The following is a 21,162-nucleotide window of genomic DNA, read 5'->3' as shown; positions in this document are numbered from 1 at the left end:
TCAGGCAACGTAGCAGGCGCGGCAACAGCAGACGCGCCCACGGACCCTGAAAGGCAGCTGCAGCTGCGGCAGGGTCGGTTTCGGGTGCCTCGGACACCGAGGACTCCAATGCGCGCTGCAGCGCTTCTAACGCGCGCCGCCGGCCCAGCTTGCTGTCGGCCTCCAGCCCGGGCAGCAGGCGACTCAGCACACGGCTTAGCTCCGCCGCGTCGGCAGTCTCAGGCACTTCGGTTGGGCCGGGGGGCGTCGGGGACGCTGCGGCCTCAGCCGCCACCAGCGCCGCCATCTTCCCCGCGTTGCCCGTCGCTAGGGGAAACTGGCACTTTTACGACGCCGCGACGCGGATTACGGCTCGCCTTCCGGCCGGCTCGGAATACATCTTTATTGGATCCTTGACTGGGGCGTCGGTGGGTCTACGTAAAGGGGCGGGGCAAGTGGGCGGGGCGAAGTGCGCGAAAAAGGTGGGGCGGAGGAGATGCGGGGCGGAATCTGGTGGGCGGACTGCCCCGCCTGGGGAGCGGTGGAACTGTTCTTGATAGGATGGAGACATCCTGGGGAAGGTCCAGCGCTGGTTAGCCCTAAGCCCGTCTCCCGGAGACCTCGGGGCCGAAGGGATATGAGAGGGAGTGGATGCCTGGGTGGGTGATTCCTCTTGACAGATGCACGTTCCTGCACTTCGGCGTCATTTGAGGACGGTGCTTGCCGGTTCTAGCGCATGAGGTCGCCACTGTGGTCCTGGCATACAGAGGTTTGTTCAGAACAGTTGGCCATGATGCGGGGCTGCCCAGGTAGGGATTGGGAAAAGCCACTATTTAGTTAGAGCCTGTAGATGCTTAGGCTAGACCATGAGTGGGCTAGAACCCACTTGCAACTGGGGTCCCCGAGTCTGGTCTGTTGGACATTTCCTGTCTCTGATAATGCACCCAGTGAGTTTTCAAAATCAACATGCCCCTTGATTTTTTAGACATCAAATTTGACTCTTCTTTCTTTGTTGACATTTGTTTGGTGAAGTGTTGGCAATAGATGATTGTTATGCTTTATGAATGTACATGACAACCACCCCACCCCATCCATTCTTCCTGCCTGCAGGCTCAAGTAGGGCACTAACTGTCTAAAGCCACCTGGAATAGGACCACAGCAAATACTGCTTAGTCCCTGCTGTCATAAGGTTCACAGTCTCATGAGAGAGGATAGGACTGTTAATGAAATGAATGTGTTATTAAGTGTATAATTACAAGTCTTGAGGGAATGAATGGTAGAGGAACTGGATCTAGACAGGTAAGATTCCTGAGGAAGTTGCATTGGAATGAGAGGGATGAGTAACAGTTGATAAGGTGAAAGGGGTCTCAAAGAGAGTAATACATTGGCAGGGGACTGAAGTGGGAGTGATACAGGTTGAATTGTGTCCCCCTTAGAGTTCATGTTTTAAAGCCTTCTTCAAATGTGACCTTATTTAGAGATAACACCTTTACAGAGATAATGTAGTTTTAAAATTAAAAAAAAAAGATTTATTTATGCATTCAAGAACTGGGTACAGGCCAGAAGTGCAGGGGGGTGAGAGGACTTACCAGAGACAGAGTGGAGAGCAGAACAGGCAGATTGACTGAAATACACTGCTGATTGGAGCAGCGAGTATGACAGCAGCAGTCTGCACCATGTGGTCACCTCCTTGGCTGGGGATCTAACTCGTGCTGCAGTGGCTATGGACAGCTTCATAGTGCTTTACTTTAACCCCTTGCACCACCAGGGAGACCCAAGGTAATGCAGTTTTTAAAAAGGTCATTAGGGTGGCTCCTGTCCAATGTGAGTGGTATCCTTGTATCAGGGAAGTTTGGAGATAGGGCACATGGGAGAACCAATGGAAATATGAGGATGGCTGTCTGCAGACCAAGGAGAGAGGCGTGGAGCAGACTAGCTCTGACAGCCTCAAAAGGAACCATCCTGCTAACACTAATCTTGGACTTCAGGCCGCCAGGACTGTAAGAGAGTGAATTTCTGTTGTTTAATCTGCCCAGTCAATGCTTCTTTGTTTAGGCAGCCACAGGAAGCTAATACAGGGAGGGGTCAGATGCTGTTCCTGGTAACAAGACAAACTCTCTGTGGCTGCAGTCCAGGGAACAAGAAGAATGGGGGAGGTGGGTGGGGCCAGACCAGAGTGGGGTGGGGGATCTCTAAACAACAGGGACCCAGGAAGGATTTAAGGTGGGAGAGCTGGCACCATCAGTGTTGCATTTTTAAAAGACAACTTTAGCTATTGTTGAAGAGCAGGTCAAAGTGAGTCATGGTGGAAAATGGGTGAGGCCATTCTGAAGGCCAGGGTCATGGTCAAGATGAGAAATAATGAGTGCTGAGATTAGGATAGTGGAACTTCCTGCTCTAGGAAAAGTTGGTGCAAACTCACTTTTTCCTCCTCCTCCTCCCTCTCAGTACACTCACATTCTTTGCAAAGAATTCAACAGACCGGGGCAAAGACTTTGAGCTGGAAGGAAGAAGAGACTAGTTAGGGGCCATGGTCATTGGCAGTGTGGTAATTCCCTATATTTTCATTTTCTCACATATTTCCAGAATAAGTGTCAAGAGGCCTGCAACCCTGGATGCAGCCAGGTTGTGGCGAGTGGCTAAGCTACTCTATAATGCTGCTGGTTCAGTTACCCATTTTGTGTGACCAGTTGACCTGCAAAACCTTGAACTGACACTAACCACACTCTTGAGTGCATGCACTATATAACAGCCTGAAGAGTCACAAGTAAGTGTAAGTTCCTGATATGAATCCCCCAGTGTCCTCTGCTTCCCACAGCTGACCCCTTGAATACCTCTTATAAAACTGTTGTGAAGCTTATCAACCTCCCCTCCTATCTTTTGATTTGAATTGACCCATCCAGCTTTAACCTGGAGACCCTGAGCACAGGCAAGAAATACTGCAAGAAAAGCCACCTACCTCCACTCAGAGGTATGAAAAATAGGTGGCCCTACAGAGAGCTGGTGGGCACCATGCTCTCACCCCATAGTCTGCCTACTACAAAAGCACCAGAGCCCTACATGCCAACCTGGCCCCTGTCACATGACTACTGTGCGCAGGTGAGCAGTCTTTTCTATAAAGGCAGCATCAGGGGAACCTGGTATCTTCTGTCTTCACACCTGTGACACAAGGACTGGGAGGTGCTATCCTATCCCCCTACCCTCACCCCGATGCCAAGTAGCAGTATTGACACCAGACAGCCCATAGACCATACTTTATGACCCTTCAGGCAGCATCGACAGGTATTGAATGATAGCCCCAACTGTACCAGGAGAGCAAAACACACCAGGAGGGCTTCATGAGGCTAGGAAAGTAAAGCCCCCTGGAACTGCAGGCTGTAAAAGTAGGCTGGTACCTACATGCAAAAAAAAACTAAATGGGATGACTTACTGCTAAAATGAAAGATTTAAAAATATCAGGAGTTTCTTAACCAGAATGCCCAGTATACATTCAAAAATCACTTGTCTGGAACCAGGAAAGCCCTCGTTTGAAGGTGAAAAGATCATTGTCACAAATTCCAAGATGAATCAAATTTGGAATTATCTGTCAATGATTTTTTAATATATATAATTGTTTATTTTTACATCACTTTGTGCATTTTTTCATCTCAGTTGTAATTCCCCTGGATTTCCCATCACCAAATCACCCCTGTGAGCTGGCAAGGATTTTAAAGCAATCATAAAGATGCTTTAAAATGTCAGTTCTTTAGGGCCCTCCTGGTGGTGCAGTGGGTTAGCACTATGAAGCTATCTGCAGCCACTGCAGCACGAGTTCAATCCTGGCCAGGGAGCTGACCCACATGGCGCAGCAGACCTCTCCTGTCCTGTCCGCTGCTCCCCTCAGCAGTATATTTCAGTCCATCTGCCTGTTCTGCGCCCACTCTGGTGAATCCTCTCATCTCCTGCACCTCTGGCTTGTACCCAGTTCTGCATGCATAAATAAATAAATCTTTTTAAAAAATGTAAATTCTTTTGAAACTAATGGAAAGATAGAAAATCAGCCTAGAAATAGAAGTTATAAAAACAACCAACAGGAAATTATAGAACTGAAAAATACAATAACCAAAATAACATTATGTTCATCACTGGATGACACAACATAAAGGGGAAGTGACAGAAGAAAAGCAGGAACTTAAAGAGGAGTAGAATTTCTCAAAGCTTACAGAGAAAAAAATAGACAGAAAAAAGTGAACAGAGCCTCAGGTCTGGAGGGCAACAGTTCTTGCCACCAGAACCCCAGAACAAGGAAGCGTGTGGGACTGGGAAAACATTTGAAGCAAGAGTGGCTGAAAATTTCCTAAATTTGGTGAAAGACACAAATGCACAAGTATGAAAAGCAAAGCAATCCCTAAATAGAAGAAGCTCTCTAAAATTCCACACTAAGATACTTATTTAAACTTCTTAAAACTCAAGACAGAGGAAAAACTATCAAAAATAGCACAGTGCATTGCCTAGAGAGGAATACTAATTTAGATGACAGCAGACTTCTCAGCTGAAGTCACAGAGACTGGAGAATTTTTTTTTTTTCCTGAGTATTGTAGGAAAAGAACAATCAACTGAATCTTCTCCCAGCAAAGTACCCTTTGGGGATAGAGAAGGTAAAAAAGAATGAGAAGGGTAGAAGTCGTCTGTACTGTGCTGGTGGAGGTAAAATGTGGATACCAGTAGGCTGGAAAGTTTGGTAAGTTCCCTATCTGGTGATGGGTAGAGCAGCCACTAAGGAAACAGTGATATACTCAAAAACATTAGTGGAATTCCCACAGTAAGCCATAAAAGAGGGAACAAGCAATACAATGACAGACTTAAGCCCTAATAAGGCCTAAATACAGTGGTTTGAAGACACACTGGTAGAGTGAATTTAAAAAGTAACCCGGCTGTGTGTTGCCTACTCTACGTTGAAGGTCACTTCAAACATAATGACATAGGTAAACTGCGAATTAACGGGGGGAAAGCTATATCACATAAACATTGCTTTTTAAAAAGCAGAGTGATTATATTAATATCAGAACAAGAGCAAAGGAAATTTGATTTCAGAGGGAAGAGACATAGTAATGAGAGGGTCAATTCATTAGAATGATCTATAGCAATCTCACATGTATATGCCCCAAACGATGGTCTTTCAAATATATAATGTAAAAACTACGAGAACTGAAGGGAGAAAGATAAACCCACCATTATAGTTGAGGACTTTAGTTTCTACCCCTCAGCAGTTATCGACTACCAGACAGCCCTTCAGCAAGAAGAGCACCATCAACGAACTGGACTTCTGTTCATTTATAGAACACTCCAGCCGCCAAGAGCAGAATTCATATTCTGCTCAAGGTTATGTGAAACATATTCCAAGATAGACCATTTTTGTGGGCTATACAACAAGCCTCTACAGATGTAAAATAATTGAAGTCATATAGGGCCTGTGCTCGAACATGGAATCAAACTACACATTACTAACAGGCAACAGGGACATTTTCAATCATGGAAATGAAAAAGCAGTTCCCAGAAATAAAAAGGAACAAACTACCAATATGGGCCATGGATTATTACTGAGTAAGGAAATGCAATCATAGGATACCTATAGCAAAATTCCATCCATACAACATTCATGAAATAACAGCGATGGAGAAGATTAGTGGTCTTCATGGTTTAGGGATGGCGCTGGGTGTGGCCACATGAATATGTGAAAGGGATCTCTTTTCTGCAGAACACTGCCAAGTTGAACAGAAATAAGTTGGAGCACAGAACTAGCGGCAGTAGAACAGAAGGACCAGTATATTAAGATAAATCAAACAGGCCTATGAAAGATAGGTTCTTAGATGAGAAACAATATAAAAAGAATTATGGGACTCCCTGATGGTGCAACAGGTTAAAGCGCAGCTCTGCAAAGCTAGGGGCAGCTAGGTGCACGAATATCGAGTACTGGGAGCTCGATCCCCACCTCCCTAGGTGACCCACATGGGCGGCAGACCTCTCCTGTGTCACCTGCTGCTCCCCTCAGCATGTATTTCGTCAGTCTACCTGTTCTGCTCTCTACTCTGTCTCTGGTGAATCCTCTCACCACCCCTGCCTATACCCTCTGGCCTATACCCCAGTTCTGTAGGCATCATTACGAGTTTGATCCCCGATCCCTGGCCAGGGATGTAACCCACATGGCATAGCAGACCTCTCCTGTCGCCTGATGCTCTTCTCAGTAGTGTATTTCAGTCAGTCAGTCTGTTCTGCTCCCCATGCTGTCTCTGATGAATCTTCTCACCCTGCCCCACCCTGTTCCTCTGACCTACACCGCAGTTCTTGTATGCATAAAGAAATAAATTTCTTTAAAAAACTAATAAAATTGAAAACCCCCTTGTTGTCAAGACCAATAAGGAAGAAAACACAAACTACATAAGGAGTGAAAAGAAATACCACTACAGGTTCTGAACAGACAAGATACTGAAGAATAATGTGAAGTGCTTTATGCCAAAAAAGTTTCTGAAAATAGAGAAACCTAGGGAAAATAATTAACTTTCACAAGCAGAAATAGAAGAAGCTGATGCCTATTAAGGAAATTGAATTTCTCACTTAAAAACTTCCCACAGTGATAGCTGTTGATGGATGACTTTACTGGCACTTACTAAAGAAACCACTCCAACCTTAAATAGCCTCTTTGTGAAAACAGGAATAGGAGCTACTTCCCAACTCATTAGGCCACCATCCTGTCCCTAATCCCAAAAGATGATAAGGACACTACTGAAAGGAACATGACAGGGCCACTTCTTTCATGGAAAAAAAAAAATCCTAAACAAAATATTAGCATATTATCTGGAAATGAAGGGATGATACATTGTGACCAGATTGAGTTTATTCCGGGAATGAAATTAATTTAACAACAAAAAGATAATTTGCTACATTAAAATAAAAGGGAGAGAAATTGTGATGATCTTAGTAGTTGTTAAAGCATTTGATGAATCGACACCTGTTTGCAATAAATATAAAAATAAATTAGAAATAGAAGGGAACTTCTATATCTACAAATATTCCATAACATATTGTAGCAAATGTAGACAGATAGCGTCCAAAGATAGCCACCGACATTTCTCTCCATCCCTGCACATACTGTCTCTATCTCCTGGTGTTGAATTTGAACTGGCCTTGTTGTAACTTGCAGACCGTTCGAATGTGGCAGAATTGATGCCCAGCTATTTCCATGCCTACTGCTGAAGAGTTCTGGCAATCACAGCCCCTCTGGTGGCTATTATAAACAAGGAGGAGCTAACAAGTGTTGACAAGGATGTGGAGAAAATCAGTGCATTGCTTGTAGGAATATAAAATGGTGTGGTCATGTTGGGAAATAATACAGTGTTACTAAATTAAAAATGGAATTCCCACTTGATCCAGCAAATCTAGATTTGGACATACAGCTAAAAGAAATGAAAGCAAGGACTTGACCATGGTCACAGCAGCATTATTTACCATAGCCGAAGACATTGACAACCCAAGTGTCCATCAACAGATGAATGGACAGTATGTGGCCTATGATACAATGGGATGGTATTTGCCCTTAAACGGAAGGAAGTACTGCCACTGAAATAGAGATGCACCTAGAAACCATTATGCAAAGTTAAAGAAGGTAGATAAAAGATCATATATTATTTCAATCATATGAGTTCTGTGACGTTGCACAGTAGCCTGGGGTGTGATTTCTGGGAATTCTAGCTGCCAGAGATGGTTCCAATTCAGGAGAATAGTGGATGGGAGAGCAAGAAGGAGAGAAAGCAAATAGATCTCTCTCCTTCCCCAGTCTGCCCAGAAGGACCTCACAAAAAAAGTTTGGAGCTTATTATTTCATAATGCTAGTTATTCATGACTCAAATGACACTGGTTTATGTATTTTAAAAAATAATATAATAGTTTATTTTTATGTCATTTTGTGCCTTGTACTTTATATTTTAACTGTAGAGCTTTGAAACTCTTTACATGTGTGCCAAAATGTGACAGAGCTGTCCAAATATATATCTAGGGGCAGAACAAGCACTTCCTCCACTGAATAAAGAACACAGAGAGGGAAAAGTGAGTCCCAAGACTATTCCAGGAAGTCTATCCCAAGTCATTCTCACTTATTCAGTGTCCTGGCTACATATACTTTAAAGTGTGTCATTTGACAAACTGAGTAATATACTGATTTCGCAAATAACACTTGGTTCATTTGTTCACTACATCATCCAGCAAATATGTCTGGTGTGTGACATTTCTGGGCGCCTTGGGACAGAGTAGTAACTTCCAGCAGAGGCAGCTCCCCCTTCCCAGAGCTGATGGTCGGGGGGGAGATGGTCACTCAGGCAACACAAAGACACAGTCATGATGTGAGTGATGGCAGATTCTCAGGAGAAGCTGGAAGTGGGATCTAAAGAGTGAAGAGATTTGGCACAGGGGACGGGTGTCATCTGGGCAAGGAGACATGGTTCTCTTGGGGAAGGGAGAGGGTGTGAGCAGTTTCGAGATAACATGGCAAAACTTGTCAACGATAGAGGCAGGGAGCTGTTGAGGACTCCCGGGCTTCTGGCTTGGATAATTGGACAGAAGCTGGTGCTTTCACACAAAGAAAACCCTCAAAGATGTGGGCACTGCAGGGATAGTGTGTATCTGGCTCGGTCATCCTGAGGCAGGTTCCAGTTAATCTAATGCAGGGGAACTGCTCACTTCAAACTTACTGGCTTCCAGCCAGTGGCCTCTCAAGTGGCCGGGGCCTCATCTCCGCCTCACATCCTCATAGCATGGAACGAGAGAGAGAAATTGGCAAAGCCTTGTGGCCTTCCCATCTAGCCTAGGGAGAGTACTGGGAGCTGGAGATGTGGGAGGTCACTGCTGAGGAGCCCTAAAGTCAGTGCCTCTAAGACCTGTTGTTTAGAGAAGTCTGGGCAGGGCAAGGATTTCTTCCTCAGTATTCTGGGAGCTTAACAGGGTGGGTAGCTGGGCACCTGGTGGGCTAATCCTCACTTTTTCATTTGTCTTTGGCTTGGTTCTCCCTCTCTCAGTCACTCTGCATCCTAGGGGAGTCTTCTGTTTATTCCATGTGGAGAATCAGTGGCCAGAGGCACAGGGGGTTAGAGGACTCACCAGAGACAGAGTGGGGAGCAGAACAGGTAGACGGACTGAAATACACTGCTGAGGGGAGCAGCAGGTGGGCCAGGAGAGGTCTGGCATGCCATGTGGGTCACCTTTCTAGCCAGGGATCGAACTCGTGCTGCAATGGCTGCAGATAGCTTCATAGTGCTGCGCTTTAACCCACTGTGCCAACAGGGAGGGCTCTCTTCTGACATCTTAATGTTTGTACATTTATATACCAAATTCATAGATTCATTCTTTTATCCTTATAATATACTTTATTTATGGCATTGCTCAATATTTCATGCTTTCTGTTGTCTTAGTCTGTTTAGGCTGCTATACCGAAATAACAAGGCTTAGGTGACTTTAACAATGGATACTCATTTCTTAGATTTGGAGGTTGGGAATCCAAGATCAAGGTGCCAGCTGATCTGGTATTGTGTGAGTGCTCAATTCCTGGTTTATAGAAGCACCATCTTGTGTGTCCTCACGCAGTAGAAGGGCAAGGTGGCTCTTTGGAGACTCTCTATAAGGGCACTAATCCCTTCATGAGGGTTCCACCCTGTAACTTAAGCATCCCGAAAGCCCTGCCTCCCCTTTTGGGGGAAACATAAACATTTAGTCCATAGCACTCTTGTTCTTGTCTTGCACCAACCCTCCTTTTACTCTCCCTTTGCGCACGTTATCAACTGCTATGGAAGGAATTACTGCAAATTGAGTAACTTAAAACAACACACAGTGATTCACCCCCAGTGTCTGTGGGTCAGAAATCCAGGCAGGTATGGAGGAGGTGGCAACCTGAGGAGGCGGGGTTGGATTCTCACCTGAGGATGGCCAGGGAGCATGTGTTTCTGATCACACATGGTTGTTGGTAGCCTTTGAGGCCTGGTTTTCTTTTTGGCTTGCCACCTAGGGCCACCCTCAGCTCATGCTTCGCCTGCTACACCCCCAAGACCATACTAGGGAGAAATGCCTACAGCAGACTTCATTGACATTTTGTGGCAAAATTTGTGTGAAATTTCACACCCCAGACCTACACAGTGAAGAATCTAAAAGTCAACTATTAGAGAAAGCTGTTGTTATAAAGGCTTCCTGATACCTCCTGGTGGGGGGTGTGTTGGTGGTTCTCACTCAGGAACTTTTTCAGAGGCTCCTGGCAGCCACTTTGTGGCTCTTCTGCTCTCCTCCTGGTCTTCTCAGTTCACCTTGCTCTCCTGGTGGCCTCAGCTTTTGAATCCCTATAGGGTCCCTGGCATGGCTGCCCAAGTTCATGAGGAGGAGATGGACCTGGAGAGAGGAACCAGGTGAGTTCATGAGGAGGAGATGTCCCTGGAGTCATCATCATGCTGTTGAGTTCCTGGATTCTCCATTCTCAGCCTCTTGCCCTCAGTTCTCACCTGTCTCAACCAGGCCTGTCGCCTCCCCTCCAGCCACCCCCACACCACCTTGTGCACACCCAGGTATGGCTGTTGTGGAGGGCAGGTCAGGATGACACCAGGAAATCTGCTGCAGTTCTCACAAACCACAAAGCTCCACAGCCACTCCAGAGCCAGGGTGGGACCAGTAAGCTTCCTTCCTGTCCCCCGGAAAATGTTTTCTCTCCCTTGTCAAGCGGAATGCATAAAGGATAAGACAAACACTACCCACGCCTGTTGGTTCGTTGACACGCCAAGCTCAACAGCCTCTCCTGTTTTGCCGTCACGCCATGGTGAGAGCTGCAGAGGACGACAGGGAGTGCCTCACAAGGAGATGCAGTGGCCCAGGAGGGCGTCCTCAGAAGTCACATTTAAGCTGAATCTTGGTGGATGAATTGGAGTTACAGAGTGTAGAGTTTGGGATGGCTGATGGTTGGGAAAAGAATGTAACTTCGAAGTTGGATCTTTTAGAGGTCCTGGGGTAACGTAAGGACTCCTGGAGCTGGGGGATATGAATACCTTTATTCCGTAGGTGGTTCTTCTCAGTGTGTGAAGGGGACATTCTCAGACAAGCACAATTTACTGTGTACAGGTGACGTGATCACTGGTTGTATATTTTCAGTAGGACATGGCTGCTTGGACACCCTCTGAGAACCACAATTTTAAACTGTCCAGCAGGGTACCAATCCATGTAATTCAACACTGTGGCCCACATGGATTTAACACCCAGCTCTGAATTCACGATTCACATAAAGGCACTTAGCTCTCCTAAGTTGCAGCCCACCTACCAACCCCTCCTCATCAAAAGACTTTTTTATGGGGTTATCTGTGCAGGGGGATTATGTATATTAGCGGGTGTATTCACTGGGTTGCTTCTCAGTTGCAACCAACAAAAAGCACAGCACCAACCGTGTATGAAATCAAAGGCTTATATTAGTTGAGCCAGTTGGAAAGTTTGGATACAGGCCACACTATTAGCAGGTTCGCCGGGCCCCTGGCTCCCTCACTTTGTAATGCTGGGCCTATGGCTGCCTCTCTGTGTTGGTTTTATCTTTGGGATGGAGCAGTGATCTGGCAAAACATTTGGGAGGCTTTTCCCCTCCACTCACGCATAAAGTAGAAAATTTAAGATGGAAGCTTCACAAGGCCAGAAACAAGAGGTAGTTAGAAATGATTGCCCTCATCAGACTGTCTATGTCAAAACTGCCTCAGGAAGTCTTTAGGCACAAACTGGAGGTGCCGATATGGGAACTGTGGATTGTTACAAGGAAACACCAGTCCTTAAAGATTTACCCAATCAGAACTTTCAAGTGACAGATTTCACAATAACTTGAATAGATTGATTGAAAATGCCACAAAAGAATGAATCTCCCCAAAGGATACTATATAAAGATACCCCTGACTCTGGGGAAACAGCCCTCTGCCCTCTGTGTCTGTACAGGAGCCTCTTTTCTCTTTTTTCCTAATAAACCTGCCCTTTATAATGCAACCTTTGCCTGTTTGTGTCTTTTTCCTTAATAAACTTGCCCGGTGCTGCTGCATGTAAACTGTGTTGAAACTTTTCTCAGAGACCCCAACGGGCCCACTCACTCACTGAACCCCTCATCTAGTACACCCCATCAACATGAGGGGTCAGCCAGAGAGATGAGGAGGCTTGTCTGCAGGCTGGGGCAACTGGCGTCATGCCCTACACTGCTACTGGAAGGAGTTGGGGTCAAGTTTTCTGGGGCAGCTGCCCTGTGGCCCCTGGAGGTGGGCAAGTCCCTGAAGCAGGGACCTCAATGGTCTGACAGAGTCTGAAGTTGAGACTGGGACCATAGAAGTCACAGCTGCAAAGGGTCATGGCATTGTGTACCCTGCTGACATCTGTCCCCTGACCCTGGGAAGCCCTTGTCATGCAAGACAGCGCTTGCTACCCTTCATCTTTCAGGTGAACCTTGACCTTTGTCATCCTTTTTCTTCCTGGCCATCCTGGTGGCCACTGAAGAAGCTGGAGGAAGAGGAGAAGTGAGAGATGGAGGGAGGAAGACTCAAAGGAGAAAGGTGTCTGCGGCCAAAGAATCAAAGGTTGCAATTGGTTGTGGGATGGATTTTTGCTTCAGGTGAACCTGGAATCACATTCCTGAAAATGAGCCTCTTCTGATAGTTACAGCTAGGAGAGAATGAATGTGTCGACACAGGGTGAGAACAGGGGGCAAGTAGAAAGGAGCTCTTAGTTTGACTCCATCTTTAATTTACCTTCACTCTGGCAGGGGCAGGAAAAAGTCACACCAGGTGAGTCCTGCTGAGGTGCAAGCCTGATCCTGTCCCATGCTTATGTGGCGGGTGAGTAGGGCAGGTGAGCAGTAAGTAGGAGCACAGGGGAGCACGAACAGGAGTGCATGGACAGATGAGCACAAGTCTTTGCCCCACTAGATGAAGTTTCTGCTACCATCCTGGTAGATTGGGGGCAAACCACAATGGTGGGCAAAAGGAAACTTCTCTTCTTGGTCCCGGACTGGTTGTAACAGATGTGAGTGAGAGACCCATGGGGAGATTCACTATGGCAGCGTTTAAATTGATTTTGCTCTTTTCCTCTCAGCCTTGTCTGGCCATTTCTGACCCTTTTCTCTGGGTCCCCACTGGAAGGTGCTTTAGGCTTGCAGTGGGCTTTCAGGCTTCGCTTTGCGCCAATCCCTTTTGGGTGGACTTTTACCCACGAGGGGATGGGTAACTTTGGGTGTTTGATTTGGAAACTATATTCTTTATGTTTGCTGTATTGCACACTCACTGCATTAAAGCGCCTTTCCATTAAGGGTCTTATATGTTTTGTGGTGATGTGGCGGATGGCAGAACCTCTTTAGAACAGGCAGGTTTCCAGTTCTGGGGAGCCCCTCTCCCTGCCTTGTAACAGATGCACCTGAGCCCTAAACCAAGAAAATGAATACAGTTGCTTCTCCCTGGTGTAGCCTGGGGCCACCTGGCCACCCCTCTGCCTTGGGTCAGACAGACCCTGGAGAATTGTGGTGACTCCCAGAACTGTGCAGATGTGACATATCAGGTGTGAGCAGGTCCGGGACCTGTGGGCTGCAGTCAGTCAAGGTGGGCACTTTCAGGGTGTGGGGTGGGGGGTGGTGATGGGAGATGATTTATGGGTGTTCAATAGGCCTATTCGGGCTTGTAATGGGGGTTGGGGAGGGCTCGAGTTATGAGGGGGAGGGGGCCAGAGAGTAGGCCTGGGAGGAGGAAGAGGAGGAGGAGGAATGGGAGGGGAAACAGGTGTGGACTAGGGGTAAGGGAGAGCTGAGGGGGAGGGGAAATGGGACGGAAGCCAGAGTGTGGGAGGAATGAGAGGTGAGAGGTGGAAGGGGGGTGGGTAGAAGTGGGGATGAGATGTAGGGGTGGGGGGGGGGGATGGGGGCGGGGTGGTGTAGGAATGACGGTGGGGGTTGAATGGAGCGTGAGGAGTGGGGGAGAGGCGGGTCAGTGCGGGTGGAAGGTGGGAGTGGGGCGCGGGAGAGAGGGTCGAGTGGGGGTGGCCGTGCAGCGCGGGGGCGGGCGCTGAAGGCGGCGCCGCTGCAGTGCGGGACCCGCTTGCCCAACGTCCCCGCGTCGCCGCGTCCCCACGCAGCTGTCTCTGCCTCGGGCGCCGCGCAAACAGGTACGCACGGGGCTGGACTGGGGTCCGCGCGGGATCCCCGGCTAGTTCCGGAATGAGCCGTGGCCCACTGGGAAGCCCCGCAGAAATGCGGGCCTTTGGGGAGTTCCCGCTCCTTGGGCTGGGCTGGGGAGGGTCCCCGCGGCGTCCGGACTCGGAGGCCAGCCTGGGCCTCCCGGAGTCCGGAACCAGAGGCTGGGTCCCGGGGCTCGTTCCAGGCTAGGTCTCCAGGCGGTCCCGGGCCGGTCCTCGGGCCTGGCGCCCTGCGGGGCCGGCTCCGATAATGACCGCATTGTAAGTTAGCCCGGGGAGCAGAGCCGGGGACGCGGCCCTGCCATTGTTCTCCACGGTTCCGTCCTCCAGAAGGCCCCTCTGCTCGATTTCAATGGTTTCCCCCGTTTTCTTTATTTTCCTGCGAAACAGGCCAAGCCACCCTATAGCAGCATCTCTCCATCTCTTTGGTCCCCGAGTGGGGGGGATCTCCAGCTGGGGCCAGGGGTGGTGACTCCTTTGCCTTTCATATAGTTGTCCTCACAGAGGGGGAAGGGAGGGTGAAATGGAGACCACAAAGCCAGCTGGACCTGAACTGTCCCCATGTCGCCCAGCAGGCGAGAGACAGAGGGTCTGCAGCACCAGCCCTCGGCCCTCACGTGCCTACCAGTGTCCCTTTAGAGGAAAGACTGCAGGTGTATGTTAACAACTCATTTAGCCCCTCAACATGAGAGCTCCTTGACAAGTGCAAAATGAAACCCCGTGCCCCTGTGCAGTCTTGTCACATGCCTCGTTGGAGTCGACCAGGTCGCTAAACCTTGTGCTGTGTGTAAGGGGTGTATTTGGGGGCAGGGAGGCCACTCATGGTCCCCCAGCCCAGCCAGGCAGTCGTTTGTGTTTAATTGCAGGAACCAGGACTGGTGGCCATGGCTTCCCCATCCTCTCACCAGCTGGAAGAGGACGAGAGTCTGAAGGGGTGTGAGCTGTATGTGCAGAAACATAGCGTCCAGCAGGTCCTCAAGGACTGCATCGTGCATCTCTGCATCGCCAAGCCAGACCGCCCCATGAAGTTCCTCCGAGAGTACTTCGAAAAGCTGGAGAAGGTCAGTGCACCCTCCCTGGCAGGTGTTGGGTCAGGGGTCCCAGCCAAAATCTCGGTCCCACTTGTGCCTGTCATCTGAGACTCTTCATGAATATGAGGTGGAGGGAGAAACTGAGCGGGCTTGACATCCCAGATGCAGCCCAGGTTACCCCCACTGGCCCCAGTGTTCCCTTTCTCCTGGGTGGTCTCAAGGAATGAGTGTTAGGAACAGCTGCTGTGACAGTAGTTTATGGGGCTCTCTTAATTTTCTGGGATAGGGGACTGGGTCTGGTTGTAGAGGCCATGGGTACTTGGAACAAAAGAGTAGTTCTGGTAGCTATGTGACAAGGGGCATTTGAGGTTGGAAGCCACTTTGATCTCTGTTTCTGAGACTTGGCAGGAAAATCCTCTCAAGGGGATTGTGCAAGGGACTGAGGGGAGGGCAGAAGTATATCTGATGCCCTCCCTCCTTCTGAGGGCAGATATCCACACCTTCTCACCCCTCACCCCCTTCATAGTGCATCTTGTAGGAGGTTGGCAGCCGAGAGCAAGCTGGGCAAACCCTTAACACAGGCCCCCTTCTCTCAGTCTCATTGGGGCTCCTGGGCATCACTCGGGCCTTCCTCTGTCCTTTTTATCACAAGCTAACTGTCCCTATCCCCATATTGGGGGCGTGGACATGGGGTGTGTGTGAGCCCCTCTGGACCTGAGGCCCAGCTAGCTGTGGTCACTTTGATAGGGGTCTTAACCCAAAGGAGTAGATTCATTTCTTCCTTGGAAACAACTCATTAAAAGAAATTTATAAGTAATGTCTACCTTTTGAAGAAAATTTGAAAAGTTTAGAAGAAATAAAAATCACTTGTAGTCTCTTGTTTTTCTATTACTATGCTTTTTAAAATTCATTTCCTCCCTATTTTTCCGCATTGTGTTTTTAAAACAGTTGTAACATGGTATAGAGGCAGTTTTGTATTTTTCATTTCTTTTATATTCCTTATAGTCTTCACTTCTGTGGTGATGCTACATTAAAGTCTTCTCAACCTGTCTCTCATAACTAAACTATAAAGTGGTTGCCAGTTTTTTTCTTTGAGGATATTCAGTATGTAACATGTAACCTAGCACTCTTAACATATTTGCACATAGATTCCCCCCACACCCCCACCCCAGGTGTTGGTTTAGTATAGCTTTTCCAGAAATGGAATTGCTGAATTCCAAATGGACTGCTGGGTCAGAGCGTCTTGTTGGTGTTGTGAAAAAGCTCCCCAAATGGTGGCCTCAAGATATGTTCTCAGCAGCAGAACATAGGATGGCTTACGTACCCCGTCAACTTTCGAAGCAGTTTTTAAGTTACTAGGTAGGAATGGTCATGTGACCTTGGTCCATATTTCTTCGGTTACTTTTGAGATTACGTTCAGGAGAGGAGTCCTATCTCCGCACACACGTGCATATAATGAGGGTTGTTGGGGTGCTTGTGTCCTGCTCATTTGATGAGCTAGGCTCGGGGGGGGGGGGACAGAACAGCCTTGCCCACCTCAAACCATGCCTCCATTAGAACTGGGATTACTCACTTGATTTGTTCTTAGGTGAGTCCCAGCCAGGTGGTCCCAGGTGGGCTAGAGTCAGAACCAAGGGCAGGGACCCCACTGGAAGCTTAGGTAACCTGTCCAACCTAGACCTTAACTATAGCAGCAGGGTGAGAACAGGAAGTTGCTCTCAGCTGGGGACTTTTGCCCCTAGGGGATGTTCAGAAAGGGTGGGGGGTGGGGGGTGTCATTTTTGGTTGTTAAACTTGTCTGGAGAAGGGTTGCTTTGTCCCTGGCCGGGGCGGGGGGGGGGGGGGGTGGCAGGGGATAGGGATGGAGTGACATGGTTACTATGGCCATTGGCTTTGGTGGGGCATTCCTGATCTTGCTGGAGGATTGGATGTGCCAGTGGGGGACAGACATGAAGCGTGCCTCCTGAGTTTGGTCTAAGCCCCAGTGCGGATCCTTCCAAATGGCAGGGCTGGATGGGAAAACTTTGGTTTGATGTGTAAGATTTGATTCGTCAAGAAGGCCTGGAGTTTGGAGCTTGGGATAGAGAGCAGGGTGAAGACAGCGGTTTGAAGGGTTAGCGATCATTCTTGTCCTGGGAGTTGCCAGGTGTAAATTAAGGATCAGAGAGATAGGTGATGTGGCCACAGTCAGGTGACAGAGCCTAGGTCAGGACTATCTTGGGCTTGTAGACACATCTCTCTCTCTCGGCCTTGTCCTTACATGGGGTCTCCCTTTTATCAGGACACAGTCATACTGGATTAGTGTCCACTCTCATGACCTTATTTTGACTGGATTCCATCTGCAAAGACCCTGTTTCCAGATAAGCCACATCCTGAGATCCTGGGGGTTAGGGCGCCAACTGACCTATTTTGATGGACGTTCTTCACCCCCCCACAGTTGCCTTCATAGGTAATGGGCAAGGTGGTTGTAGTTTGGCTTCCCACTGACAGTAAGTCATTGCTAAATAAAAACAGCAGTTTCCCAAAGACCATGGATGGCACAATTCCATTTTTGTCAAAGATAATGCCAGCAATCATCCATGTGCAAAGGCAGAGTCTGACGGGTGCACACCGCAGTATTGACAATAGACACATCTAGGGGCAAGACTACAGGCTATTTTTGTTTCTTTTTTTCTGTGACAGCTAATCTGTACAGGTTTTTTGTGAATCTCTGAAATTGTATGCATGCTACTATATGTGGTTGCACTTCACTGGGGAGACCTTCCCTTGGCTTCTGGTGGATTCTTAAATAAATCTGAGATCCTCCACATATGAAGTACCTGCCAGTCCTAAAGCCCCGTGGAACCTCACTCCCCACTACATTTGCTTGACCCATGACTGAGTGCTGTGTAATATTGGCCACATGGCTCCAGGAAGGCTGAGCCCAGTGGAGGGAGAGTATCCCCTCTCCTGTGAGGCCCGCTTTGTGGGGACAGTGTGCAGAAGCCAGGGGAAGGAACTTTCTCAACTTGTCCAAAGCAGGAAGCCTTGATAAAGTGCTCAGCAGTTGTATAACCCCTCTAGTTTGGTCTCCTACTCACGGACCCATGGGATGACCCAGTCCTCCCAAGTGCTGCCTGGATGGGCTGACCAGGGAGGATTCAAGAGGAGAGGGGGAGTGGCCACGTCATTCAAACAAAACCCTGAAACTGGTGAGTGCCATGGGCAGAAGCTGAGTTTCTGGTTCATTTTAATTAGAAAATCAAACAGAACACTTTTTAAAAATTTATTATTTATTTATGCATACAGAATTGGAGTACAGGCCAGAGGTGTGGGAATGGTGAGAGGATTCACCAGAGACTGGGGAGCAGATCAGGCAGATTGATGAAGTACACCGCTGAGGGGAGCAGCGGGCAAGACAGGAGAGGTCTGCCACGCCATGTAGGTCACCCCACTGGCTGGGGATGGAACTCGTACTGAAGTGGCTGTGGCTAGCTAGCTTCATAGTGTTGCACTTTAACCCATTGTGCCACTGGGGAGAATCCAGAACACTTAAAAAAAAAAAAAAAACAACTGAAAAAGCAATATATACATAAAGCAAATAATTCAAGCCTCCTTAAAGAGCATAGAATGGAAAGCAAGTTTGTCCTGCCCTGTTACTGTTGTCATGTATTTTCATCTATGGACACAGTAGTACCTCTCACCCTCATTATGTTATCACTTCTGGTTTTAGTACCCCTGATGACATCGGAGGGGAAACTGTCCACAAGGTATCAGGTGTTTATCACGCCACTGCTCTCCTAGTTCCTGGATGCAGTTTCTCTCTGGGATTGCTCTCAGACTCTCAGAGCCCATCTGTTCATTTTCCTTAATCTGAGAATACCTTTATGTTGCTTTCATTTCTGAAGGAAATTTTTGCTTGACATAGAATTCTGGTTGGCAGCTATTCTCTTTTAACATTTTAAATGTGCTTTCACCACTGCCTTTTGACTGCAAGGGTGTCTGGTGATGAATTTAGCCTTTTGTATCCCTGTTCAAACATTTTATGTATTTTTTCTGACAGCGTTCATGACTTTCAGCTTTTGATTACGCATCTGAGTGCAGATGCTTTTGAGTTTATCCTGTTTGCTGACCTTGAATCTGCAAATTTATATCTTTCAGTAAATTCAGATTTTTTTCCCTATACAGTCTCTTTGTTCTCTTTTTCTGGGATTCCAGTGACACAAATGTTAAATCTCTTGATATTTTTCCATGAGGCTCTGTTAAATTTTTTTTTCAATCTTTTCCTTTCTGTCCTTCTGATTAAATAATTTTTGTTGATCTGTTGACTGGTGTTCAAGATCACTAGCTCTTTCCCCGTGTCATTTCCATTCTGCTTTTGCATCCATCTAGTGAATTTTTAATGTTTTTTTCACCTCTAATTTTTTAATTTTGTTCTTTTAACATTTTTCTATTTCTCCTGAAAAATTTCCCACTAATTTCAAAAACATTGATCTTTATCTCACAAGAACGATGCTAATAGCTGATCATCTGCACAGCTGCATCATCTTGGGTTTCTCATTCATGATTGTCCTTTATCTTGAGAATGTGTCAGTTTCTACTTCTGGTATGTTGAGTGATTTTGGATTAGATGTTGGACGTTACTAGTTACTGGGAGTCTGGTACTCACCCTTTAGCACTATTCTGTTGCCTCATTTGGACTGTTTTCCACCCATGTTTATATACAACACACTTTCATGGACTTGTGAGTCGGGATGAACTCAGCTTTGTTTCTTCCCTTCCTTCCCGTGAACTTTACGCTCAAGGTCACCTGGAACCTCCTTCTGCATCGAGGGGACAGTACAGTGCTGTGTCCCACTTCATTGCCATGGACTTAGTACTTGATGTGGCTCCTGCTCTCAAGACAAAGGTGTCTTCATGCCCAACAACTCATGCATCAGTGCACCTCTCTCCAGTTCTGCATCTCTGTGAAGCAAGCTCAAGATGAGAACCAAAGAGTAGCTATTTGTACATTGATCAGAGTATTTTAATGCACTGAGTATAACTGACTGGCGTGAACGTAGAACTTAAAGCAGTGGTTAAAAGATTTACACCTTTTGGAAATTAGCAAATAGCATAAAGGTTGATTCCACAAAATCTTAGAAAATTAAAAAATGACTAAGGATAAAGAAACAAAACAGTCTTATTTTCAAATCTCTCAAGAAAGTGACTTTCAATATTTGGTGTCTTTCCTTGGAATTGTTGTTTTCAGTGCTTTATCGCTTCTCTCTTTTATTTCTAAAATTTATCTATTCATACAGAACTGGGGTATGGGCCAGAGGTGCACAGGCGGTGAGAGGATTCACCAGAGACAGAGTGGGGAGCAAACAGGCAGATCAATGACATACATTGCTGAGGGGAGCAGCAGGCGAGGAAGGAGAGGTCTGCTGCACCATGTGGGTCACCTCAGGGGCAGGGGATTGAACTCCCACTGAAGTGGCTGTGGCTTTAACTTATTGTGCCACCAGGGAGGGCCTCTTCTCCCCTTTAAGCCCACATGTGTAATAAAGTTTACAACTTGCTATAAATAAAATTTTAAAGCAACAAACTTACTTTTGGAGAAGTTTTAAGTTCACAGAAAAATAGAGAAGGAAATAGAGAATTCTTGTACCCCTGTTGTGATGATCACCTGGTTTGTTAGTGGGATGCATCCTGTTGATGAACCAACAGGTTCCTAGTGCTGGGGACACTCTGAGCACACTGGGGAGTGCAGGGCTTTCCAGATGCATCACAGGGCAGTGTGGCTTCCATGCACCCCAGTTATAAGGGGGCGGGTAGGGTCATGACTAGTGAAGTGCCCAGATCTGGGCTTGCTGCTGGAGTGGGGGGCAGGGACCGGGTCTTCTCTCAAATTGTTACTGAGCTCAGTTTATTCAGTCCCTCAGAGCATGATCAGAGATTTTGGAACCGTGTGTGTCAACCAGATTTTAGA

At 47.3% G+C, this 21,162-nt stretch overlaps 2 protein-coding genes across 2 annotated transcripts in view; one reads left to right on the top strand and one right to left on the bottom strand.

The window, feature by feature from the left end:
• DNAAF5 (dynein, axonemal, assembly factor 5) overlaps window positions 1–286 on the bottom strand; it is a 37,284-nt gene extending 36,998 nt beyond the window's left edge. Inside the window, exon 1 of the mRNA XM_012728892.1 lies at window positions 46–286. Coding sequence (XP_012584346.1) covers window positions 46–286 — 241 coding nt within the window. The remainder of the gene's footprint in view (window positions 1–45) is intronic.
• A 13,769-nt stretch (window positions 287–14,055) lies between these two features.
• Window positions 14,056–21,162, top strand: part of PRKAR1B (protein kinase, cAMP-dependent, regulatory, type I, beta) — a 97,601-nt gene continuing 90,494 nt past the window's right edge. The window contains exons 1-2 of the mRNA XM_012729215.1: window positions 14,056–14,151; window positions 15,048–15,242. Coding sequence (XP_012584669.1) covers window positions 15,066–15,242 — 177 coding nt within the window. The 5' untranslated portion in view covers window positions 14,056–14,151; window positions 15,048–15,065. The remainder of the gene's footprint in view (window positions 14,152–15,047; window positions 15,243–21,162) is intronic.

The sequence above is a fragment of the Condylura cristata genome, unplaced genomic scaffold, assembly GCF_000260355.1.
Source record: "Condylura cristata isolate star-nosed mole 26May11 unplaced genomic scaffold, ConCri1.0 scaffold00024, whole genome shotgun sequence".
Lineage (NCBI taxonomy): Eukaryota > Metazoa > Chordata > Mammalia > Eulipotyphla > Talpidae > Condylura > Condylura cristata.
This window is presented reverse-complemented; position numbering and strand designations above follow the sequence as displayed.